We start from the raw sequence: 27,783 nt of genomic DNA on the forward strand, positions 1-27,783 counted from the left end.
GTTTCATACACTAACCTGTAAACTCATCAACATTACTGTGTTGTAATGTAAGAAAACCTCACTGACTTCTGCTGTGCCGCATGAGCTTGTCCTCTGTGTGTGATACCGGTGCTTTTCCTACCCGTGACCTGGCTTAAGGAAATGTTATATCACCCTCTTGTGGTCTCCCAACGCTATTACGCCACACTATTAAATAGAAGGCCAACTGAGTGAACTGGACAGCATGCAAAATAGGCTTCTAATTGAAATGTTGGCTAATTTTAATATATCGCTGCCTCAAAAATATACATAAAATAACATGCCAATCAATACGCGATGTATCAATATTTTATGACATTCCTAGTAACAAAAGTGATGGTTTGTGCAGGGACTTCTGGGAATGCCCAATTATTGTTTCTCACTGTTATTTTAACAATAGTTTACTGTAAAAACATGTATTGTCTTGTTAAATAAAACATTTTTCACAGTACATGGTATCCTAACTACCAGTTAACAAATTACCAGTTTTTTTACTGTAGCATTTTTATATTATTTTCATTTTTAGTGTCACAAAGCTTAATAAATCTCCCAATAATACTGTCTTCATTTCAATTAAATTATGAAAACAAGCCAGTGGTTTTCATTACTGTGAAGGATCACACATTCTGCTCCCAGATGGTTTTGCACTCATTTCTTCCCAGACATACTAACAGGCACTCTCATTTACCTCTTTCCCACTAGGTTGCCATAGTGATTTGAAATAAGTAAAACTGCATAAAAAGATTTATCTGATGTATGGCATCTTTCACATAGCTCTGGAGAACATTACTGCATTTAGTGCTGTGAAAAGATTGTCATGATTGTGTCGCTCAGTGTTGCCTTGATTAAAAAGTTAGGATAAGTTCATCATGTCCGTGCCTCAAACAAGTGTTCTTTATTAAGATAAGATAAAAAATTATAAAGATACAGATGAATACAAGGAAATCTTGTAAAGTTATATTAAAAAATTTAACAAAATACAGTTCAGTGTGTATTGTTAGTAGTAATAGTAGACATGAACACATTTTACATCGATGTATAACATGAAAGAAGAAAATATCTTTATCATTGTTTAATGAGGTGCACCCAAAATTGAAAATTCTTCCATCATTGACTCACCCTCATGTTGTTCCTAACCTGTATGACTTCCTGCGGATCACAGGAAGATGTTAGGAAGAATGCTAGGAACTTGCATTGATAGTGAATGGTGAGGCTAACATTTTCTATTGTGTTCTATGTAGAGTTGTCATAAAATATCGATATATCGATTATTGATCAGCATGTTATTTAATCGATACATTTTTGAGACATCAATGTTTTAAAATTAGCCGACATTTAAATTAGAAGCCCAATTTGCATGCTTTCCAATTGTCTCAGTTGGCCTCTGTTTAACTGTCTGGCATAATAGCGTTGGGAAACCACAAGAGGGCGATATAACATGTATCTCACACACACACACACACACACACACATATATATATGTTGGTGCGGCTATCCTTATGAGGACTCTCCATAGACATAATGATTTTTATACTGTATGAACTATAGATTCTATCCCCTAACCCTACCCCTAAACCTAACCCTCACAAAAAACTTTCTGCATTTTTACATTTTCAAAAAAACATTGCTTAGTATGTTCTTTAAGCAATTTTAATTATGGGGACACTAGAAATATCCTCATAAACCACATTTATAGCATAATACCCTTGTAATTACCAGTTTGTAACCTAAAAAACCACCTCCTCGTAAACCACCCAAACCCGCCCCCAAACACACACACACACACACACACACACACACAGACAGGATGAGCTGAAGTGGTGCAGGAGATGGTAGTCCAAAGTTCTGAAGGTTTTTGTACTTCTTCAAGAATGAACAAAGTGACGTTGATGAGTTTGCTGCAGATTAGTGAAACTGCGCAAACTGAACGATTAGAAATGGTGACATTTACTATGCAGTTTCTCTGTATGTACAGTAGCCTTTAATAGGTCTTTCATTCAAGCTGTCAAACCACAAAACAATGTACTTGTAACTGAAAATAAGCTCTATGAAAGATAGTACGTTCACAATAAATCATCCAGTGATGGCTAGAGTAAATAATCTATGTCCTTTGATAATGATTTGCGTCGAATTTAATGGAAAACTATGCGACTTGCGCTCCGTGGCATTTCAGAATGTTGACGCTGAGTGTTGGCGTTATGTGCGTACCTTTGTAGAAAATAAATAATTATTTAAGATACGCCATGTCGTCCGTCAGACATGTCCGTGTGCGACCCCCTTTAATTAACCCTGCCACTCACAGTTGACCAAAGTTGTGTTGAGAAATATGTATGAAGAGACAAAGACGATATACGATATATATTGATAATCATCTGGAAAATCTTCCGATTATCGATGCGTGAAAAAGGCATCGATCCCAAGCCTAGTTCAATGGAATTAAGAAAGTTATACTGGTTTTGGAACAACATGAGGGTGGAGTAAATGCTACTTTTTGTATTTGTATTTTTTATTTTTTTATGAACTATCCCTTTAAGCTTTATAAGTCTGGGTGAAATGCTAATCGGCAGTAGCAGAGACCTGAATGGAACAACAATATTTGCCCTTTAAGATTGCATAGAAATGGACTCCATTCCCCACTTAACATCATTTTTCATGGAGTTTAATGTTTGTGCTTGTCTTAAGGCACAATGTATTAGTGTTTGTGTGTGCATGAACAGGTTAGCTGATCACAGAGTGCAGTTGAGTGAGCATCTCTCCATCTTCCCACACTGTGGGGAGCTGAGAGAGAAGTTGCTGGCCCTTTCGTCTTTTTCACCTCATTTTACATCACACAAGGGTGCTCTCTCTCTCTCACACACACAAAAGGCAAGCAGAAATGAGACATTTGCATGGTGTTTTTTTTTTTTTTTTGTCTGTTGTTGTAAAGTTTTATTGGTTAAATCCTATGTGACACAAATGCTATCCATTCCTATAGGGGGCAGTATAGATTATGCATGGTCCATTACCTTCCCTTGAGTCATAAATGTTTTTTTGTTTTTTTAAACACCCTGCACACAAATTTGACAATATGTTAACAAGACTGCAAACAGATATAGTATAGTATAGTATGGTATATACAGTATAAGCTATTGTATTTTTATTTTATTTTTATATACCCTGCAAAAACAAATTAATGAAGCCGTAAGCATTTAAAGCCATGTGTGGACTTATCACGATTATCTTATAATCAGCATGTGTTTGTTTTTCATTATAAAATGGATAATTCCGACAATTTTGATTGAAGGAACCACGTTAAAAACCATTGCAAAATGGTGGTAAATGCACACCTTTGACTGTCTTAAAAGGGTCATTACATGCCTTTTTTGTTATTTTAATATGTTCCTTTAGGTTCACTTATAAGTAAAGAAGTTTGCCCAAAAAAAGAGTCATATATTTGTAAAACATGATCATTTTCCACCCACATTCTGACCCTCTGTCAGAAACGCTCAGTTTTGGTGCTGCTTCTCCTTGAAAGGCCTGTTCACACCAAACTCTTTTTTTTTGGTGCGATTGTTTGTTCTGAACAAGCTTTTGAATGGTAACAATGGATTACGATGGCACTATTCACAGCGGATCCGACAAATCATCCGCCGACAATCCGAATGTTTTTTTACGGAGAGTGGTCCGTTTTTTTTTTCTTCTTCTTCAGACTGCCATGAAAACCGACTGACCAATGATGAAAGAGCTTTTTGTCATTTTTCCAGAGTCACTGCAGCTGCTCAATCCAGTGCGTTGGTGGTGCTAATCAACTGGTAAACACCGGCATTGGACGTGCAGCTGATACCCAGAAAATGATATACTTAAAATTAAATATTTGCAGTTCATGAACCCTTTGAACTGAAAACATAAACACTGTATGTTTTTGAAAGTTTGCTTTAATATGCATATAAATGTCCCTGTATATTCTCATGGCATTAAAAATAGCAGCGAGGTTCGGCAATTTCTAAAATATGGCATAAAAAGATTTGTTACATGCAATGTTTTAGACAAACAAATTACAGAACCACACTGCTATTTTTATTACAAGGACAATATAACAAAGTATTGCAAGAATATTAATAAAGAAAAGTCCGTGAGCAGTGTTTTCTTTTATATTATTTTTAAAATGTGCATTATTTTTTATACTGTTATTCTCAATGTACATTATTCCACATATATTTTTACTGTACCTTGTGTTATTATCCAGGCATAATAAAAAGAGCTGGGAGTCTGGAATATAGATCTACTTGTATCAAAATACATGTGCAAATAAATATGAAACAGTGCTCCTTACTCATCTCACTCACATAAAAAACAGATTATATCCACCTCAAAATGCATCAACATCATGGAAAGAACATAATGAAACAGTTATGCCAAATTAGGAAAATAAATGTTTTAACAGCATTTATTATACAGTATTAGTCTCTGCTGAAGGGTGCGAACAGGAGACTGGTATAAAAACAGTACTGCAACAGCGCTTCTGTACAGGAATGAAATCGTTTTTAGTTTCATCGTTTACGGACTCGGTGTGAATAGGCCTTCCGCCAGAGGTTCGACACAAATTTGCTGTGAACAGGCCTTAAGACTTGACATTAAATGCCCAGTGTTATGATTGGCTTTCTGCTCTTGACTGACCTGCTCTCTCTACTTGCCATCTCACTGCTCACTAGCTAGCTTACTACTAGGTAGGCTGAGGAAGTGATTAAAGGTAAAGTAGGCATTGATATTTTTTTGTAGAGGTGGTCAGATGCAAATGTCTACCACAGTGTGACATCACAATGTAGAGGAAGTAGAGAATGAGTTGTTTTGGCAGCTTGGTTTAAAAAAAAAAAAAAAAATTTGCAGTGAGGAGGAAGTTTTGAGTTCTGAAACTTACAGTATGTTTTTGTAGTACAATGACCTCTTATATGTCAAAAGTTCAAGGAAAGTTGTATTGTTTATGTTATGATCCCTTTAATATCCCCTTAATCATGGTAAAATCACTGTCACACATGGCCTTGAGTGGCTTATTGCTTTTACATTGCAAAAATCTGTTTCTTAAGTATTTTTTGTCTTGTTTTCCAGTAAAAGAAATATCTAAATATTCTTAAAACAAGATATATTTGCTTGACAAGAAAAATGTCACAAGACATTAAGTCTTGTTTTCAGAGAAATCTGACAAAATGTTGTAAGCCATGCTTAAAACAAGAAAAAAATCTGCCAATGAGGTAAGAAAAATAAACTTGTTTTCCCTTTGAATTAAGTTTATTTTTCTTAACCCATTGGCAAATAGTTTTTTTTTTTTTTTTTAAGCATAAACCTCACTAAATAGGTAGATTTAGACAAACTATCTTATGCCATTTTGCTTGTCAAGTAAATTTACCTTGTTCTAAGAATGTTCAGCTATTTTTACTAGAAAACAAGTGAAAAATACTTTTTTTTTTTTTTTTTGCAGTGTATAAAATGGTGACAACAGCAAAATGATAGATGACACCAGTGTTAAAATGAGAGTATCATTTATTAAAATAAATAATTGGAATGAACAATTCTTTTGCTGAGTAATATAGTTGATAGTTGAACTGTAAGCACTTGACACTTTAATTAGACTGTGCTGTCACAGGTGTGGAATTACCAACATTTTGCATTGGCTTTGAACACCTCTCATTCAATCTGAATTTAGAGTCAGAACTATCCATTTTATAATGAGAAACAAGAACTTGCCTTTGCAATTATAAGATAATCGTGATAAGTGTTGCCTAGAATCATCTGTCGGTCACACCCAATGATCCCTGTTAATTGAGGAATGCAGAAGTCAGTTCTGCCCCAGCCTTTGGTATTACACAAGGAGTATATAATTATTGAAGCTTCAAAATATGCTCATTAATCCCATTAGTTTAGTCAAGCGTTGAATTATGGGTGTCTGGTAATAAATGTGAGCTTAGGGACACTGACAGCATCCAGTGTTATGTAATGGTGTCACTCTAAGGGTTATTGTTTATCAGTGGACACTGTAAATAGGACAGTTGTTGTTGTTTGGGAAATTGCCATGGTAATGAGTGTGAAAGGTGAAGGAAACCACCTAAAGGAGTGTCAGTGTTTATCTCAAGCGAGACTCTCTGAATTTCATGCCCCGCTTAGTTAGCTGGATGGTCGTGTCTGAGCATAGAGTCCAAGACATCGTTGGCCACTCCAGTGCTGCTTTTGCTTGGATCACTTGGCTCCCTGTACTCTTAAGTTTTCAGTTAGCTTATGATTTGGCCAATCGTCTGATTGAAGGCGGCGTGCATCATTTCTTGCCTTATCTTCTCGTAGACTTTTTTCCTTTGCGATCTTTCAAGTTTATCTCTGATCTCCGAAGAAGATATCGCAAGTAGAGCGTTCGCGTCATCCGCGTTTTCTGAACTGCCTTTTTTTGTGGGTTTTTTATTGTTATTATAGAGTGGAAAAGTACTCCTTGCTGCAGACGGTGGCTGTTGTTGTTTGGAAAACTACCTGGTGATGAAACATAATCACACCCTCCACCCCCGACATTATCGGTTCTTTGTAGAGACCAGCAAGCTTTTGGGGCTGGTGCGGAACCAGATTTTCCATCCCGGAACGGCCTTTACAGCGGTGGCAATATGCCGAACAGTTCGAGAATTTGCACCGGCCCAGGAACCCGCCCCCGAACCTGAACCAACCTGTCAGTGGAAAAGGGCTAACAGTGTTCACTGCTCCCTACACACTCCGCAGGGGATATCAGAAGTTTCTATATTCTGATTTGTTGTTTTAAGTGTAATGACATAATATACTTGGTTAAATAATAAAAAATATAATATAAATGGTCACACTTTATATTAGGTGGCCTTAACTGCTATGTACTAACATTAAATACATACAAGACTATGTATTTACTGTGTAACTATATGTTGTTCTGCAAAATATCCACATTTGCTGCTACTGAGGTTGATATTTTTAGGTTTAGGAGTAGGGGTAGGGTTAGTGTTAGGATAAGGTGTTAGAGTTAGGTTTTGCGGTAAGGGTTGGGTTAGAGTTATTGGTAAAGTTAACTGTGTAACTAAAAATTTAATTAAATGCAGGCACTTTAAATGTAATTACAATGCAACAACATGTACAGTACTGTGCAAAAGTCTTAAGATGGTTATTTGTATTTTCAGCTTTATTGTGTCAATAGGACAAATACATTTTAGACTCCCAAACATTTCTTTTGCAAATAGAAAAGATTAGAATAGAAGAACAGGGAGCCCTGCAACAGAAGGTATGGCCCCCCACAGAGCCCTCCATTGAATATTGAGTCAGTCTGAGATTACAAGAAGAGACAGAAGCAATTGAGACAGCCGAAAAAGATGGCTTCTCCAAGAAGCTTGGAACATCCTATCTGCGAACAACCAAGAAATGCTGTGTCTAGGCATTATTTTTGAAGACATCCTCACTATGCAACATTTTCCCAGGTGCCTAAAACTTTTGCACAGTACTGTATGTACAAAATAAGTACATTGTATCAAATGGTTAAGGACATAGTAGTTAAGACCACCTAATATAAAGTGGGTCCATGTAAATATAAAACCGTACTTTCATATACTGTACATGTATGTAATGCATGAGATCAAGGTGACCATCGCAGAGGATGCTACGTACAGTAGTAATTTTTGTTCTGCTCGTTTTCATTTTTATTTATTACAAAAACAATCAGTTCAATTTACGGTAAAATACTGGCAGCTGTGGTTGCCAGAAATGTACAGCAATAAATACAGTGACCATGTTTCATGCTTTACGGTATGTCATTTTGATGGCTGTATAGTTTATGGTTCACTATACCGTTTATATGATTACATGATATAAACTAAATATACTAACCATGTGGAACTATAAAAGTCTGCTTTTTAATTTAAAATGTATTACTCATCACTGTAGTATCTATAAAAGACCACATGATGACTTGCGTGTCCCTTCCAGAAGCAATAATTAATACACATGTAGATACAGTGCACAGTGTTACTCATACAAACACAAAACACCATCAGGGTAACACATGTGACACTAAAATATTGCAATAAACATTAACCAAACTACATAAAATATAACACAGAACACCCCAACGTACATAACTGATATTAAAAATAAGAAGAAACATAACTAATTCCATAAAATATAATGAAATTTGATGGGAACACCCAATTATTGTTTTTCACCATAATTTTAACAATAGTTTACCATAAAAAGTACATGCATTCGCTTTTTAAACATTATATATATATATATATATATATATATATATATATATATATATATATATATATATAAAATATATATATTTTTTTACATTAATTATATGGTAAAATTAGAATATATTTTTACATCTACATTTTTTTATTTTAGAATGACAGAAATCGGTATGATAATATCAAAATTTCAAAAGATGGAAAAACATATATCAAATTTAACCCTGATGTAAGCTTACTCTAAATCACTCAATGAGCAATGGCTAACTTTAGCTCTTTATTTCTATCCTGTTGGGCTTGATGGAAACATTTGCAATTGTGTAAATTATCATGTTGTAAAGTTTAAGTGATCAAGCTTGATTAGAGTATATTTCTGAAAGTGTGGTAGTCTTTTATAGAAATACATCCCTACATTATAACACAAGTATGTCCAGTTTTAAATGTTACAGAGTTCAAAAGGGACTGCATAACAGGAATAATCCGGCATAATTTTTCTGTAGACTGCAGTCATACATGTGAAAATGTATTTGCCCCCCTTCCTGATTTCTTCTATTTTTGTGTGTTTTTCATACTAAATTGTTTTAGATCTTCAAACAAGATATAACATAAAACAAACACAACCTGAGTAAACACAAAATACAGTTTTCAAATATATAATTTTTTTTATTAAAGCAAAAAAAAATGTATCCAACACCTCTATCACCCGTGTGAAAAACAAACTACCCCTTAAACTTAATAGCTGGTTGTGCCACATTTAGCAGCAACAACTACAACCAAACGCTTCTGATAACTGGAGATCAGTCTTTCACAACGCTGTGGTGGAATTTTGGCCCACTTTAGTTCAGCCACATTGGAGGGTTTTCAAGCATGAACTGCTCATTTAAGGTCCTGCCACAGCATCTCAATCGGGTTCAAGTCAGGACTTTGTCTAGGCCACTCCAAAACTTTAATTTTGCTTCTTTTGAGCCATTCAGAGGTGGACTTACTCCTATGCTTTGGATCATTGTCTTACTGCATACTCCAGTTGCACTTGAGCTTCAACTCACGGACTGATGACTGGACGTTCTCCTTTAGGGTTTTCAGGTAGAGAGCAGAATTCATGTTTCCCTCAATTATTGCAAGTTGCCCTGGCCCTGAAGCAGAAAAGCATCCTCACACCATCACACTACCACCACCATGCTTGACCATAGGTATGATGTTCTTTTTGTGGAATTCTGTGTTTGATTAAAGCCAGATGTAACAGGACCCCTGTCTTCCAAACAGTTCCAGTTTCAACTCCTCAGTCCACAGAACATTCTCTCAAAAGGTTTGAGGATCTTCAAGGTGTGTTTTGGCAAAATTCAGACGAGCCTTAATGTTCTTCTGTGTTAGCAGGTGTTTTCACCTTGTCACTCTTCCATGGATGGCATTATTGTCTAGTGTATTTCTGATAGTGGAGTCATGAACAGTGACCTTTACTGATGTGAGAGAGGCCTGCAGTTCCTTGGATGCTGTCCTTGGCTTTTTTGTAACTTCCTGGATGAGTCGTCGCTGTGCTCTTGGAGGAATTTTGGAAGGTCGGCCACTTCTGGGAAGGTTCACTACTGTGCTAAGTTTTCTCCCTTTGGAGATAATGGCTCTCACTGTGGTTCTTTGTAGTTCCAGAGCCTTTGAAATAGCTTTGTAACCCTTCCCAGACTGATGTATTTCAATCACCTTTTTCCTCATTTCTGGAATTTCTTTCGACCTTGGCATAGTGTGCTACTGGGTGAGACCATTTAGCCAACTTCATGCTGCTGAAAAAGTTCTATTTAGGTGTTGATTTGATTGAACAGGGCTGGCAGTAATCAGACCTGGGTGTGTCTAGTCCAGCTGAACCCCATTATGAATGCAGTTTCACAGATTTGGGGATTTAGTAGGCTAACTAAGGGGGCAAATACTTTTTCATACAGGCCCAGTTGGTTTTGGATAATTCTTTTGCTTCTATAAATAACATTATCATTTAAAAAGTGTATTTTGTGTTTACTCAGATTGCTTTTGTTTTATATTAGATTTTGTTTGAACTTTTGAAACAATTTAGTATGAGATATACACAAAAACAGAAGAAATCAGGATGGGGGCAAATACTGTTCCACAACACTGTAGGCCTATGTATATTCAGTTAACTCTGTGTCCTTCTCCTAGTGTGCTGTGTCCTGCCTGTGCACATCACTGGAGCCACAGGCAGCAGTACACAGCAGCCTGAAGCTCAGAGCATCAAAACACTCTGATACAGCCCTGTAATTACCACACATCACAGACACAGGAACACGCTGTGGACCAGTCAGCTGCAGAACCAATGTGCACATATGGAACTTACACTTGTGGCAGCCAAAATGTGTTTGATGGCACACATAACGATCCAAATATTTAAAAAACATTAAAAACTGGGGCACCACTGAGGCCATTGGTCTGTGCAGTAATTGTTCTGTGATTTGTGGGGGCGGAAAAAAATTGGATCTGAGATATGAGATGAGCTGCATTGGCGCTCATTCATATGCTAGTCACAGGCTGTGTCTCGTTTGGAAGGATGCATCCTCCGGAGGTCGCATTTGTCGGCCTCATACGTCATCGAGGCTGTCTCGTTTCAGAAAACTGAGTAGGACACTTCGAATGCAGCCTTCTTTCACGGGAATTCGGAGGATGCATGAGGTGTATCCTTCGTGGACACTCACAACCCACAATACTTTGCTTCAACGGAAATGTAAAAAAAAAAATGACGGCAATTCGCCTGTAAATATGATGTTCAAACACAAGTAATGTTAATTCCCAAGTTGAAGTACCTCAGTAGGTGTCCTACCTAGCATGCAACCTTCCAAATGAGACACAGCCACGGAAAGATTTAAACAGTTAGCACAATTGATCCTGAAGAATAACAAGGGGTTTTAGTGGCTTTTTAAGAGGAATTGCAGCAGACACGTGTTCTATAACGTTTATTGTAGAATTATTGTAGAATTATTATTTTTTTGTTTATTTTTTTTTTAATTCCCCATATCACAAGCCACCTTATTTCCTGTTTAGGTGTTGTTTATTAGGCTTAAGACAACTGGTTCGCTAAAATAAGTATTAATTCTCATCGTTGCATTTACAGAGTCCATCTCGAATGGCATGTTATCAGCAGTATTAATAATGTCGGTCTAGATTAAAGTAGCTGCCTAAATAAATACCTGGCGACGGAGCGCTATTTTTAGTGCAGCAAATGACATGCAAATCTCATCAACGCTCTCATTGTCACCTGACATAAAGCAATTTTTAGACAAGTTTAATGCGACACATGTATTTTGCCCCATTGATTTATATACGTTTACGCAAACTTAAACTCAAAGTGTCGTGGAGGTAATAAATAAATTTTCACAGAGATGTAATTACGTAGATGATGATTAATAGCGAAATAAAGGTTTTATAGTTCATGTTAATAGAATTTTGGGAATTTTAAACAAGTGGATTCGTTAAAAGCATCACTGGCAAAATAGTGGCCTTTCTGTTGGCACATGCCTTAGCATCCCTAGTAGGTATAGCTGCAGGCCAGAGATCTCCAAATGGGGGCAAAAAAAAAAAAAACATCGGGAAAAACTGATTATCGTTCAGTCTCTAATTACGTCATCTAACATAATCATCATTGAATGTACACATCACATATTATGTAAAATATAACAAATTAATTTAAAAATAAATATTGTTTTTACAAATTATTGCATTTAGGCTCCTTCAGCTTACCTAACTCAAAAGGCTCGGCTAACTAAATCAGCTCCTAATTAAAACAAATTACCTAACGAAAACAGCTCCTAATTAAGGCAGTTTACCTAATTAAAAAAGTTTACCTTACTAAAACAACTTACCAAGCAGTTGAGGCATCTATGCCATTACGTCATCTAATTAACAAATGGAAACTTATGCAAACATAATCATCATTGAATATCCACATCACATATAATGTCAAATATATAAATAAGAGTCAGAATGACAATTTGGAGCTCAGCTGAACATTACATAGCAATAAATGCTGCTACTGAGAGAGAACAATTATGCTTTTTTGTGAACACATTATTGGAAACATATTCCACTGTGGTTACCATAGACATGGCAGGTTACTACATTTCCTGGCATAATCTTGTAAGGTTTCCTGGTTTAATGAGCAACTTTGGGCAAATAGTATGTCATAAAATTTTCACTGCTCCATTGATCATATTGATTTGAGACCCACAGTTAAAGTGCAAAACTTAATGGAGAGCATGTGAAACCGACACTGCGCAGTGTGTGTGTGTGTGTGTGTGTGTGTGTGTGTGTGTGTGTGATCTGATACTGAACTGTAATTTCACAGTTCCTGGCGTTAAGAGGGAAAGAGGGCTGGAGGTTGTGGTTGAGGGGGTGTTGGCAGGTGGGATTTGACTAGCACAGTATGGACTCGAGAGGTGAGTAAAGGCTTCGCATGATTTCTCTGCCATGGATCTCAGTGTCAGGATGTTAACAAGCTCAGCAATAACAATCAGCTTTATTCAAAGGGGACACTTTTCCCCCAAAGAACTCTAGGTGATTCAAAGAATATTGGATAGTCACTGAGGAGTCATTTATTAGACTCCATTTAGAGTTTCAACACTCAAACTGAGGTTTGTCGATTTGTAATGGATTTGAATGAGGTCAGAATAGTGCCATTAGGCTCACAAACGATAGCTAATACACAAGAATTAATTACATGGACTGTCTTCTCTTGTTTGGTCTTTCATTTGTCTTTTATGTGTGTGTTTATTGGCAGTTTGATTGTGTGTGTCTGCTTGTGAATGTGTGTACCTGCAGGTCTGTGGTGTGCTAAATACACCCCCTTTCACAGTTGCCCATATAACAATTAGAATAGTTATGGACAAAGACAAGATAAAATCTCAATAAATAACTAGGTTTGGGAACTTCAGGTTCTTATTCAGAACAGTTCTCTATCATACATTATTCTGCCATTTCATGACTCTTATGAGACAGATTATTTTGACTCTACAGCGCGAACAGTGTTGCCTGATTCCTGAACAATTGACCCTTATAAAGCCGGCTCGTGTGAATCTTCAGCGCCAAACATACAGCGTGACCAGTGTAGTCTGATTCCCAAACGAATTACACTTATGAGCTGGTTGTTCTGACTCTACAGTGCAAACAGTGTAGCCTGATTCCTGAATGAATGACTCTTATGAGCCTGTTCTTTCGAATCTACAATGCCAAACATACCGTGTAACCAGTGTAATCTGATTCCCAAATGAATGACTCTTATGAGGCGGTTGTTCTGATTCTGCTGTGTAAACAGTGTAATCCAGTTCTTATGAGAGGTTTTTTTTCCCAAATCCACAGTGCGAGACATACAGCGTAACAAGTGTAGTCTAGTTGCTAAATGAATGACTCTTATTAGACAGATTATTTTGACTCTACAGGGCAAAAATTGTTGCCTGATTTCTAAACAACTGACCATTATGAGCCAGCTCTTGTGAATCTACAGTGCCAAACATACAGTGTGACCAGATTAGTCTGATTCCCAAACGAATGACTCTTATGAGCCAATTGTTCTGACTCTACTGCTTAACAGTGTTGCCCAATTCCTGTATGAACTACTCTTATTTTTTTTTATTTTTCAATTTGGAATGCCCAGTGTGCTTTTAAGTCCTCGTGGTCAGGTAGTGATTCGCCTCAGTCCGGGTGGCAGAGGACGAATTCCAGTTGCCTCCGCATCTGAGATCATCAACCCACGCATCTTATCACGTGGCTTGTTGAGCGCGTTGCCACGGAGACTCGTGGAGGCTTCACGCCATCCACTGTGGCAACCACACTCAATTCACCACGCGCCCCACCGAGAACGAACCACATCATAGCGATCACGAGGAGGTTACCCCCTGTGACTCTACCCTCCCTAGCAACCGGGCCAATTTGGTTGCTTAGGAGACCTGGCTGGAGTCACTCAGCACGCCCTGGGATTTGAACTAGCGAACTAGCGAACTCCAGGGGTGGTAGCCAGCGTCTTTACCACTGAGCTACCCAGGCCCCCCTTATGAGGCTGTTCTTTAGAATCTACAGTGCCAGTCATACAGTGAAACCACTGTAGTTTGATTCCCAAATTAATGACTCTTATGAGCCGGTTCTTTTGACTCTTCAGCGCAAAGAGTGTAGCCCAATTCCTGAATGAATGACTCTAATGAGCCTGTTCTTTCGAATCTACAGTGCCAGTCATACAGTGTAACCACTGTAGTCTGATTCCCAAACGAATGACTCTTATGAGCCAGTTGTTCTGACTCTAGTGCGCAACAATGTTGCCCGATTCCTGTACAAACTATAATGAGCCAGTTCTTTCGAATCTACAGCACCAAACATACAGTGTAACTAGTGTAGTCTGATTCCCAATTGAATGACTCTTATGAGCCTGTTGTTCTGACTCTACTGCGCGAAAAGTGTTGTCCGATTCCTGAACAAACAACTCTTATGAGCCGGTTCTTTCAAATCAACAATGCCAAACATACAGTGTAACCAGTGTAGTCTGATTCCTAAACGAATGACTCTTATGAGCCGATTGTTCTGACTCTAATGCGTAAACAGTGCAATCCAATTTCTGAACTCTTATGAGCCGTTTTTTTTCCAATCTACAGCTTGAAACATACAGCGTAACAAGTGCAGTCTAGTTGCTAAATGAATGACTCTTATGAGACAGATTATTTTGACCTTACAGGGCGAACAGTGTTGCCTGATTACTGAACAAATGACTCTTATTAGCCTGTTCTTTCGGATCAACAGTGCCAAACATACTGTGCAACCAGTGTAGTCTAATTCCGTAATTATGAGCCGGTTGTTCAAACAGTGTTGCCTGATACTTGAACAAATTACTCTTATGAGCCAGTTCTTTTGAATACAGTGCCAAACATACAGCGCGGCCAGTGTAGTCTGATTCGCAAACAAATGACTCTTATAAGTCAGTTCTTTTGAGTCTACATCGCAACACAGTGCTATACACAGTGTTAGCTCCCGAATGAATGAAAGAGGAATCGGATCCTGAATTGTTAAATTCCTTACGATTTCCATCGCTAATGATTCAGTGAACATTATTCTACAGACAAAAGGCTTGCTTTCATAATCTTACATCAAACTGTAATGACTTGCTCCGTCTCTGAAACGACTTTCTACTGATGACATCAAGGCCATGTGGGCGGGGAAAAATGATATTAACCAGTAATATCATTGCCTAACTGTCATAATTCAGTCAAATCCTGATCGATGAAATCAAGTCCAACTGAATTTATTTTCCACTGAATACAGAAAGTAAACATATTTTAATAAAACATTCATTACAGAAGTTAAATGCTCTTTCATGTTGAATGCTGTTTCGTGTTGACTTTATTATGATCTTAACTAAGATTAAAACGGTAGTCTATTGTAGTAGTGGTATGAGAAACTAAGAGAGAAATTAATCTTAGCTTTAGTTTGTCCTGCCAGAGCAAGTCTACAATTAAATTTCTACCTAATTTTCTTGCATTATAGAATCTCTTTTGTCCTTATATTTCGTTCTAATGATTCTACTTTATTTCATAAGCTTGAAAATGCTGATCCTGATCTGCTTTAGATATTTTAACAGCTTTTCATTTTGCATTTGTTGTCTTCAGGCTTTGCACTGAGTGTTGAGCGAGTGTGTGTGTACACAGGTGTGAGAAGCATACACTGTGCTTGGCATGTGCAACAGACCTAACACTACAGCAGTGCAGCGTGAGTGAGATATGCTGAAAATGAAAGATAGCGAGCAAGGGAGATAAAGAGAGGGAGAGAGAGAGAGAGAGAGCGAGCGTGCTTTAAACAGACGTGGACGGCTGTTTGCCGCTCATTGTAGCACAGCTAATGTATCACTGCTGAGCTCACCAAAAACAGATCTAAAGAGGAGAGAAGAGTGGAGAGTAAACACAGAGAGAAAAACCAGGGCAGAAGCTCATTAGTGACACGTTATTCTCTGCTTGAGGGAATGAGTGAATGCATATGTGTGAGAGAGTACAAGAAGGGAGGAAGACCTTAGAAGAGAGGAGAGAAGTGTTGTGTATCAGAGCTGTGGATTTATGCTTGAAGATGACATTACATCCTGTCCAGTCCTGACAACCCTCCACCTTCACTCCTCCTTCCCTCCCTCCTCTTCCTCTCCTCCCCCCTACAGCAGGCGGGCTTTTTGTGGCTGACCATGCGAGGAACCTCTCAGTGCTGCGAGAATCTCCTCTCCACCTCCGGATAGTTCTGCAGTGCTCGTTCCTTGGCTCATTGACCCCAGCGCAGTTTTGACTGTTTTCCTTTTCACCACGTATTTGCACGAGGGAACAGCTTGTGGACCAAACAAGGGGCGAAGCAACTTTTTGACTGTGTAGATGGCTCATTTGTCCTTGTGCTCAATAATTTATGCACTTTTTGTGTTGCTGCTGTGACAATATCTACAGGAGGGGACCAGGGAGGAAGGTTGGGATTGTGACCCCTGCATGATCCCTCAGCAAGTCCTCTGTGTGAATTAGTCAGCAGCCTCTTCATCCTCCTCCTCCTCGCCTGCCGGCATGCAGGTCTCGATCGCTTGCACAGACCACAACCTCAAGGGTCGGAATGGAGACCACGGAAAACAAAACACAACCAGCCCCAACGTGGTGAACGCAGCACGGGCAAAGTTCCGCACGGTTGCCATCATCGCCCGGAGCTTTGGCTCGTTTACCCCCCGTCATCACATCTCCCTCAAAGAGTCCACCGGCAAGCTCACTGGCATGAAGTACCGGTATGTCTCTTTCTGCCTCCGTCTCTCTCCCACACATTAACCACTTTCCTTCCCCTTTATTCTTTTGTTTAGAACCCCTGCACTAAACATCTGTTAAGTGTCGCTCTCAACAAATCCCTTCAACTGTGGCTTTGTCTCTCAATGAAATGCTTTGGCTGTTCTAGAACTGTCCTGAGATCAGCTCCAAGTGTCTCAGTAATAGTAGTAGTGTGAAGATCTGATGTGCTGGTGACACTTTTTATAGATCAGTGTCAGTTATGATGTGTGTGGCTTAGGTGTTGTATATTGTGGGGACCAGCCAATGGTCCGCACGTTAATAAACATACTAAATAATGTCGTAATGAAAATGTACATCATAGAATGATATTAACTAAGTTTTTACATGGCTCTTTTTCATGCATCGATAATCGGAAGATTTTCCTGATGATTATCGATATACAGTATATCAGGATTTTTATATATATATATATATATATATATATATATATATATATATATATATATACATATACATATATATATATATATATATATATATATATATATATACATATACATATATATATACATATATACATATATATATACATATATACATATATATATACATATATATATATATATATATATATATATATATATATATATATATATATATATATAATTAGGGCTCCTTGTTGCACAACAGTATTTGTCTTTTCAGACAAATTTTGCAACACAACTTTGGTAAAGTGTGAGTGGCAGGATAAATTAAAGGGGGTCGCACACCGGACACACCTGGCGGACGACATGCTTGCTTGCTGTGGCTCCTATGAGGAGCATAGTGTGCAGTGTTGGGCAAGCTACTCAAAAAATTTAGCTAGCTAAGCTACCAACTACTCAACAGAAACATTTGTTAAGCTAAGCTAAAAGATATAAGCCAAAAGTAGCTTGCTACATTTAAGTGACTTTTTTCAACCGCAGATGCACAGAGTATACTGTCATAGACAAAGCACCTAAAAGACGTATTCACGTGATGTTTAGCAAAGCCATGATACAGTATATTACAGATTAGTGCAATACAGTATACAAGTATACAGAAGGTGCAATACATATGTGCACATAAAAAAACATGTAAATTCATATTTAGACATGCTACCTATACAAACCCATGTACATTTTATTTTTCATATTTATACTACTACCTCTACAAACATGTTCAATTTGAAAAATCACTATTTTTACATTAATGTTTATATTTATACTACAACTTCTACAGACACATACGCATTTAAACGTAATTTCATTTGCACATTTCTGTATAAAAACTCTGCATACATACAGTATACTATTGATCTTATCCTGTAATTCTGTGTCTAGCTGTTGTATTTCTGTATATACTGGAAGCTTTTGATAAGAGGCCAAATTCCTTGTGTGTGTGTGTGTGTGTGTGTGTGTGTGTGTGTGTGTGTGTGTGTGTGTGTGAGCACATCTGAGCAATAACAATGTGATTTCTGATGGTATCAGACGGTATTACCATGTTACTTTGATATACAACTATTTATGCACCATTCTGTATCTACATGGTGCTTCAAGGTAATTAAAGAAATACCATGATACTTCGGTATATTACCACATTCATATACCATTTGGACATGTACCATATATCTCCCAGGTAATGGTACATGTCCAAAAAACATAGTAAGGTACTATTTAAAGTGTTTTTGTGTGGGCTAATAAGTATTTTGATACTCTTTTGGTTAGAAAATGTCTTTACCTGCAGAAGTTGTTCACAAGCTTCACATGTATTGAACTTAATAAAGACTTTCTTCATCACTGGCAAATGATAGGATGTATTTGCAGGTTTGGTTTCCATTGATTGCTTGTAGATCCACTGCAACCAGCATTATCTTTATTTTCTGTGTTATAAAATATTCCATGAGCTTGTTGACAAGTGAGAGCGCACGCTAAATGATTCAGTAGCGTGAGCGCAAACTTTCTGAGTCATTCAGATTTAATCGCGAAACGATTCAGACCGCTTTCCTATCACGTGTGACCAATTCATTGTTAAGAACTGACACAAATGAGTGATTCATTTGTGATCGGACATCTTTAGTTCTGATTCAGAACTGGCATAGTAAACACCGGGTACAAGGCATGATGTCAGGGCTGGCCCAGGCTCTGTTGGTGCCCTAGGTGAGATTTTAGATTGGCGCCTCCCAATGTACAAAAAATGTTTGTGTGTTCACAAAATGCAGGGATTTTTGAGTGTTTGCTGGATTCAAGGAAATCTGCTTGCCAATTTAAAGTATTAGTCTTACATATTCAGTTGAGCAGGTATGTGCGATTATTTTGGTACAGGGGCCACATCAGCCATTAAGTAGATCCTGGAAGAGAGAAGATAAAAAGTTCTGCATAATTGTATATTTTAAGTCCAGAAGTAGTAGTGCACTCATGCACTCAATGAATGATGCACAATTTTCTGAAGTATATAATGATGGGACCATTCTGCGATTGCTTGAAGTTTTGCTGCTATTTTTCTATCATGTGTTAGTAAAACTGAATAAAGGCTGAATAACATTATTAATTATTTATTTTCCATACTTCAATGCAGTGGTAATTTAGTATTCAATTTAACACTGTACATCAGGAGTCTGGTTTAATAGTAAAATAAAATATTCTGAAATTATAGATTCTAAAAGCTTATTTTAATGTTTGCCGCAAAGTGGATAAAGTTGTTTTATTCTGAAAACATTATCAACCCATTTACATGCTCATGGGTCATGATGTGAGTCTCGTCAATGGTTTGTTTGGCATTCCATTCAGCACACAACTGAATAAAACAGGCTGCATGACATTGATTAAGGATTACTACCAGAGTAACATTCGCATACAGGTGTAAGGGACTTTAGCATTTTACAAAGAACACAAAGGACAAACATTGTCTTTCTCACTTGGTTTTGCTCGCGTGTCCCCTCCGTGTGTAAATGATGCGAAGATCTATTGGGATTTTACTAAAGCTCATCACTGAAAAGGTTTGCTTGCAGACTTGGCACTAAATAGCATACGCAGCCTCACGAATGGACACGGAGTGGCTGCATCACACTTTTCTTTGAGCTGAATATTGCACTATTTAGTGCTAGGTTTTTTATTTGATTTTTTTCAAAGAGTAGAGAGAAAGTGCACACACTCGCATGCATGGTTGCCAGATTGCATAAAATAAGTATGACATAAGGTGAAATAATTCCAATTTGTGCATGTATAAATCTCTGATTGGGGTGTTGCATCTATTATCTGGCAATCCTGAACATATTAAAAGCTTGTGGATGTGCGATATGTCCCAAAGCCAGATAAATGAAAGATCTAATAAAAAACGTTCATGATAAATAGACCCGTGGGCAGTAGTTTGCCCTGGTCTGCAATCGATGGTGCTGTAAGGTTCGTTTGAGGGTGCTTAGCATGAATGCTTTAGACTACAGTCCTAATCATGGTCTCTTTTAAAAGAAGACACGTTGGAGTTTTTTGGTGAAGTGAAAGCAAGCAGCAATATAACTGAAATTAAAACAACATTATAGAAGTTTATGTTTATTTGAAAGAAAATACACTGCACCTAACTTGCACTAAACTTAAATAAAACAAGCAAAAAAAAATGGCCCACAGTGTCCGTGCCAGTTAAGAGGTTCTAAATAAGCTATTTCAAAGTAGTAAATAAACATCAGTGACTGACATGAACAGTTGTTAACTTGTGATTCTTACCTTTATATTGCTCTTTTTTTCTGCTCCTCTTCTTTGTGCCACTTCCTGCCTTGTGCACCTGATAATTTGGTTCTTTTTTCACTCATTCTGTCCACATAAGATAAGGATCCGATTATAATATAATCGCATAGCGCTAGTGCTCAAATGGATAGAGGGGCGCACAGTCATCACGAGAGGGCGCACTTCCGACAAAAAGAAAAAATCTCGTGCGGCGCCTCTCTGTCATTTGTGCCCTAGGCAAACGTCTATGTCGCCTATGCCACGGGCCGGCCCTGCATGATGTAGCGGTGTAGCTTTTGTCAACGCTATGCCACTACCTAATCAAAAATATAGTTTCGCTACTGAAAAGCTACATGATTTAAGCTACCATTCACCTACTCAGAAATGTAGTTAAGCTAATAGCTTCACTATTTGTAGTGAAGTCCAATGTCTCCACGCCTCACGGTTGTTCGCCTGTGCCTTGACTTGCCACCATGTTTTGGACAGACGACATTTCCGCCAACGCTCAGCGTCAAAATTCTGCAGTGTCACAGAGCTCAACTCACCTAGCTTTCCATTAAAATCGACCCAAATCATTATCAAAGGACAAAGATTATTTACTAAAGCCATCACTGGATGATATATTGTGTATATGTATCTTTCATATAGCCTACACAATGTATTTTCAGTTACAAGTATGTCATTTTGTGGTTTGACAGCTTGACTCAAAGACCTATTCAAGGCTATATACGTCGCCATCTCTAATAGTTCAGTTTGCGCAGTTGCTCCAGTTTCATACACTAACCTTTAAACTCATAATTTTCACTTTGTTCATTCTTGAAAAACTTTGTAAATGCGCTGCATCAGGTCGTCCTGTGTGTGTGATACCTGGCTGTGTCTTGTCCTACTGGCTTCCGTAAATGTTTTATCACCTTCTTGTGGTCTCCCAACTCTATTACGCCAGACTGTTAAACAGAGGCCAACTTAGTGAGTTGGAAGGCATGCAAATTAGGCTTCTGATTTAAATGGCACTAATTTTAAGATATCAATGTCTCAAAAACATATCGATAAAATTACGTGCCGGTCAATAATCTATATATTGATATTTTATGATATTTTATAACCAGCTACATTTACAAGCTTGATCGAGTGCGGACAAGTCAAATTTACGTGGTAGCTAAAGTGTTCGAGCGACGCACTTGTAATGCAAAGCATCGGGATACAAGACCTGAAGAGCACGCAAGTTGACACGAGTCGAAAATGTCATAGATGCACCACAAAATGACGTGGTTGCTTCAGCAATTGTGTTTTTCATGTTATATTTGCTTTTTATGAGACTATTGGTTAGGTTTAGATTTAAGGTTTAGGGTAAGGAGGTGTTTGGGGGTAGGTTTAGAGGTAGGAGACTGAAAATATCATTAGTTCAATATATAAAAAAATAGAAGTCAAATAAATATCCCCACCATGATAGAAAAACAAATGTGTGTGTGTGAAAATGATATGTAGGTTTGACTCAATTTAGATCTCTCAGGATTCTCTTTGCTCTGTTAACTGAGTGCAGCTGATGTCTCTCTGTTAGCTCTGAGCTCTAAGGGTCAAACAAAGCATATTTGTTTGATATTCACTATTTACACTATACGAAGGACCTTTCTCAGATTGAGCCTTAATTACGTGCAGAGAATGTTCAGAATGTTTTTTAATTAACAAATTTTTATTGATTCATGCAGCAAATCACACAGACATAATAGAAAATACAACCTCAAACCACTTGAAATCAAAACTTTTTTTTTTTCCTCCCCGAACAATAATCCCTCTACCCCACCTGACACAAACAAGCACTCTAGTGATCAGAAGTCAACTGACAAAGACACACAAATAGACAATAAAACAGGAAATATTTAGACATAGAAATAAAAAAAAGAAATAAAAAAAACTCTAATCCCTCTCCAAATCCCCTCCCCGAGAACCCTCCAAAAAGGCCAGATAACCGCTCCACTTCCTAATGAAAATATCCATGCTTCTGTACACCATCTCCTCAAACGCCGCCACCCTACCCAGCTCAACGCACCACTCACGAAACGAGGACACATCAGACGACTTCCATCCCCTGAGAATTAACCGCCTGCCAATCATCACGCCTGTCAGGACCCAACTCTCCACGTATTTATTACCCACATGCAGGACCGCTCCATCCCCCAAATGATGAACCTCTGTACCTTCAACCAAAACTCTTGTATCCTAACACATCCCCAAAAAACATGGGATGTGTGTCCATTTTCTGATTGGCATCTCCAGCAGGTGGGTGTGTCTTTAAGACCAAGCCTATACATTCTAGAGGGGGTCCAATAAAATCGATGCAAAATCTTAAATTGCATAAGGTGCACCCTTGCATCTCTAGATGCAGACTTTATGTTTTTTTAAATCCCAGCCCACTTAATAATTCTGTGGAGGCAAGGCATAGATCTAGAAGGATCGTAGACAAATAATAAAATATCATCTGCATAAAGCAAAAGCTTATGCACCACACCTCCTGCAATCACCCCTGGAAAATCATCCTCCTTTCTTATCGCGGCTGCTAATGGTTCCAGGGCAAGACAGAACAATAATGGGGAAAGTGGGCAACCTTGCCGGGTGCCCCTATCCAGAGTAAAATAATCTGAAATTAATCCATTTGTTTGTACTGCTGCTACCGTGTGTCTATAAAGTAACTTAATCCAACCAATAAATGTACTCCCAAACCCATACATTTCCAAAATTTTAAAAAGATAATCCCATTCAACCATATCAAATGCCTTTTCGGCGTCGAGTGAGATGGCAGCGACCGGAGTCTGATCATTCACCACTGACCACATGATATTGATGAAACGCCTAATATTATCAGAAGAGCTACGGCCCCGAATAAACCCCACCTGATCTGTATGTCTAATAGATGTCATAACTTTACTTAATCGGTTAGCCAGAATTTTTGACCAAATTTTTACATCTAGCTGGATCAGGGAAATTGGACAGTAACTTTTACACTCACTTGAATCTTTGTCCTTTTTAAGAATCAGACTGATCCGGGCTTGTGTCATGGTTGGGGGAAGTTTTCCATTCTTAAATGCTTCTGTATAAACTTCTAGCAAAAGTGGAGCCAATTCTGTTCTAAAAAACAAGATCTAAAAAAATTCAGCGGCAAATCCATCTGGCCCCGGAGCTTTGCCTGTAGGCAGGGACTTAATTTTTCTCATCAAGCTCCTCCAAGGTTATCTCAGAATCAAGAGAGTTTTTTTGCTTGGTCGTCAGTTTAGGGAGTTCTAATGGATCCACAAATTCCAATATCCTCATCAGTAGATGAAGACGTGGAACTATAGAGATTACACATTCCAGATCAACTTTGGTCACGGGTGCATTAGCGAATAATTCCCTCTCCAGTGACTCAAGACAATCGATTCGTCTCTCAACATCCGTCACTCTTGTGACTAACTCAGAGAATTTTGTTTCCATCGCCATAATCGATCGACGTATAACAGCGAGATCCTCCAAGTCAGCAAGAATCCTCGTCAGCATCACTGACATGTTGGACAGTTGACGCTGGATCTCCTCTCTCATCGCACCAACCAAATCGAGTCGCCGGTCTGTAGGACGGACGGGGCTTTCATCCTGAGCACGTAAGTGTCTTCTAATGTCTCCAGAGCCCAGGGATTCTGACTTCTTTACCATATTTTACCGCAAAGAGCAAATATGTAACTGACTGTATCGAATTTCACCAGGTTATCACATAAAAATTATTAAAAATTTCGCAAAGTGCGCAGAGATCGTTGCTCACATGTCTGCTCCCTGCATGGTGTCACGTGACCTCTCGAATGTTCAGAATGTTGATTTTTATTTATTTATTTAAAACAAAATTTTTTATCCCCTTTTCTCCCAATTTGGAATGCCCAATTCCCACTACTTAGTAGGTCCTCGTGGTGGATTGTGGTGGTTACTCACCTCAATCCGGGCGGCGGAGGACAAGTCTCATTTGCCTCTGCTTCTGAGACCATCAATCCACGCATCTTATCACATGGCTCGTTGTGCATGACACTGCGGAGACTCTGCATGTGGAGGTTCATGCTATTCTCCGCAATCCATGCACAACTTACTGCGCACCCCATTGAGAGCGAAAACCTCTAATCGCGACCACGAGGAGGTTACCCCATGTCACTCTACCCTCTCTAGCAACCAGGCCAATTTGGTTTCTTAGAAGACCTGTCTGGAGTCACTCAGCACACCCTGGATTCGAACTTGTGACTCCAGGGATGGTAGTCAGCGTCAATACTCACTGAGCTACCCAGGCCCCCCAGAATGTTGATTCTTTAGTGTGTTTCCCCCTCCCTTTTTTGGTATATCATATTTGCAATATATTTTTTCCTTGATGAAAATATAGATTTGTTTTTGTTCATTTTGTTGATGCAAATGTGACAAGGAGGAAGGTGGGGCTGGGCTGTGAGGACAAACGCCTGGCCCTGAATCAGGCTAATCAGCTGGGAGGGGGATAAAGACGAGCCGGAGGCACCAGTTCTAGAGAGAGCCACATGCCGCCGCTGTGTGTGTGTGTGTCTATGTGTTTGTGTTTAAGTTCATTTGAGTTCATTTATGTTATTAAAACTTACGTTGACTGTTCAGCCAGTTCCCGCATCCTCCTTGCCAACCTTAGCCCGTTACAGCAACATATGCAAAAATGTTACTCTCTCTTAAGTACTCTGTACATCTTCTGTAACCTGGTGGGATATGGATGTGTGGCCAGTGTGGCATGCATGTACTGTATGTAGTGTGCACAGGTGTGTGTAGTATCTGTTTATAATTGCAACAGTGTGATCAAATCTAAATGCAAATGTGTGGTTGTCTGAATCTAGAGCACATTATTGTTTCCCAGCTGATGTCCTGAATCAGCACATCACACATTAAGCTGTAAAGAAACCCACACTATCATGCTTGTAATTGCCATAAACAGTACAGCAGTGAAAACATCCATTTAGAGATTCATCTTAGTCAACATGTCAAAAACTTGATTTTACCCACTGGGAAATAATGGGATCGTGTAAGTGGGCTCTATATAACCAGTGTTTGGAGGGAAGCAGCTGAAATATAAGTTGGCTTAATGATGTCAGCCTAAAAGGAAAGTTGTTTCAGAGACAAAGCAACTTACTACATTTAGATGAAAGATTAAAAAGACAAGTAGTTTTTAATTCCTAACAACTTCTGATTTCTAATAACCGATTATTTGGCACAGTAAGAGCAGGAATATGTATTAAGAAAGTGTAACAAGTTTGTGGGCAATGTAGGAGTCAGACAGGGAACAGTCAAAGGTGAGTATTTTATTACTCATTCAGCATTTATACAAAACTTAAACAAAAAGGGCTCTTGGTGGCCAAAGCACACAAACGGGTCAATAGTATCTCATATAGCCTCGTAGGAACAGGCTTTGGTCTCTCTCCCCGCTCTGACACTCTGGTGTGCCTTTTCAGGTCTCCCTCCACCATCACTATAATTAGAGACAGGTGTTGGAGTCATCATAACCCAGGTGACGATCCTTGGGCTCTGAACAAACCGAACGGAAGCGTCACTAATTGGTGTAATCTGAACGGTGTGGAAAAAGCAGTTAAAGGGATCTGCCAATAACCATTTGTTAAGTCCAGCGTCGAGTAAAATTGAGCCGCATCTAACCGATTGAGTAACTTGTCAATTTGGCATTGGATAAGCATCAAATTTGGACACCGCGTTCACTTTCCAGTAGTAAACACAGAACCGGACCGAGCTGTCGCTTTTCGGTACCTGTACTACCGGGCTGGCCCAATCGCTGTGCGACTCATGTGTTATGCCCATTTCAAGTATTGCCTCTAATTCTTCCTGAATGATCTTTTTCTTGTGTTCAGGAAGATGATAGGGGTCGCTACGGACCACCACACCCGGGGTGGTCTCAATATGGTGCTCTATAAGGTTCGTGCGACCGGGAAGGGGTTTGAGGAGGTTGATGTGGTAGATTTGACATGCCCCTCCCCTATCTGTTCACCTAACCTTATGATCGAGATCTCCAACTCGTCGTGTGACCTCAAAGGGTCCTTGCCACTTGCCGAGTAATTTGGAGCTCAAAGTGGGCAGCAATACAAGCACTTTATCTCCCTGTGTGAATTCGCGTAGTCGAGTGCCCCTGTCGTGTAGTCGGCATTGACGTTCTTATGCTTGGAGCAAATTCTCTTGTGTTACCTGCCCCAAAATGTGGAGTTTGATGATCCTTACCGCTCTCTCTCTCCCGCAGACTGACACATGACCATGCCCACCATGCCACAGAAAGTAAACAGGGTTAATTTTAATTTCATTTTGACTTGTGTATTATTATGTCACAGGATATCCACTTAATGGCTTATATCTTCTTCAAGAACTTGATCCTTCCTTTTAGTGATGGGAAGATCGGATCCTTTTACTGACTTGAATCTTTGAGTCTCTTTCAGCAAAATGAACAAATCTTTATTCAAGTCATTTCGTTCATTTAGTTCATTTAAGCAGAATTAAATTAAAATATTACATTTTCAATAGCCAAATCCCCCCCAACACGTTTACTTACGCAAACTTTGGTTATAGTCCCAAATATGGAAAAATTGATAATGCAACCAAGGACAAATTATGAGAAACAGAAATTATTATTTCACCTCTGGAATCTTCTTGTCTGAGTCGTTAGTTCTTTTGTCACGTGATGTGTATAGCGTATACGTGTGACAAAAGAACGAACAACTCAGACCAGAAGACTCGAGAGGTGAACTAATAATTTCTGTTTCCTATGTGAGCTATGCATAGCGTATACGGCTGTCACGTGACAAAAGAACGAACGACTCGGACCAAAAGAGTCGAGAGGTGAACTAATAATTTCTGTTTCCTCTACAGCGCCTATGCGGTTTTCACGTAACAAACGAACGGAGGTTGCACAATGCACATGCGCGGCCAACACAAAATGAATGAATCACTCTCTGAGACTACTCGTTCTTCTGAGTCACACAAAAGATTTGTTCAAAATGAACGAATCGTTCATGAACGACC

At 38.7% G+C, this 27,783-nt stretch overlaps 1 protein-coding gene across 4 annotated transcripts in view; it reads left to right on the forward strand.

Annotated features, from left to right (window-relative positions):
* The window catches only part of kcnab1a (potassium voltage-gated channel subfamily A regulatory beta subunit 1a), a 131,423-nt gene that overhangs the window by 12,775 nt on the left and 90,865 nt on the right, over nt 1–27,783 (forward strand). Inside the window, exons 1-2 of one of the 4 annotated variants that reach the window (XM_051724818.1) lie at nt 12,603–12,670; nt 16,691–17,013. The exons of 1 other annotated variant lie outside the window; for it this stretch is intronic. In XM_051724818.1, coding sequence (XP_051580778.1) covers nt 16,802–17,013 — 212 coding nt within the window. In that variant the 5' untranslated portion in view covers nt 12,603–12,670; nt 16,691–16,801. Of the gene's footprint in view, nt 1–12,577; nt 12,671–16,416; nt 17,014–27,783 lie in introns of those variants that run through there. 2 more of the 4 variants (XM_051724817.1, XM_051724819.1) reach the window with 2 other exon arrangements.

This window comes from Myxocyprinus asiaticus, chromosome 18 (assembly GCF_019703515.2).
Source record: "Myxocyprinus asiaticus isolate MX2 ecotype Aquarium Trade chromosome 18, UBuf_Myxa_2, whole genome shotgun sequence".
Taxonomy (NCBI): domain Eukaryota; kingdom Metazoa; phylum Chordata; class Actinopteri; order Cypriniformes; family Catostomidae; genus Myxocyprinus; species Myxocyprinus asiaticus.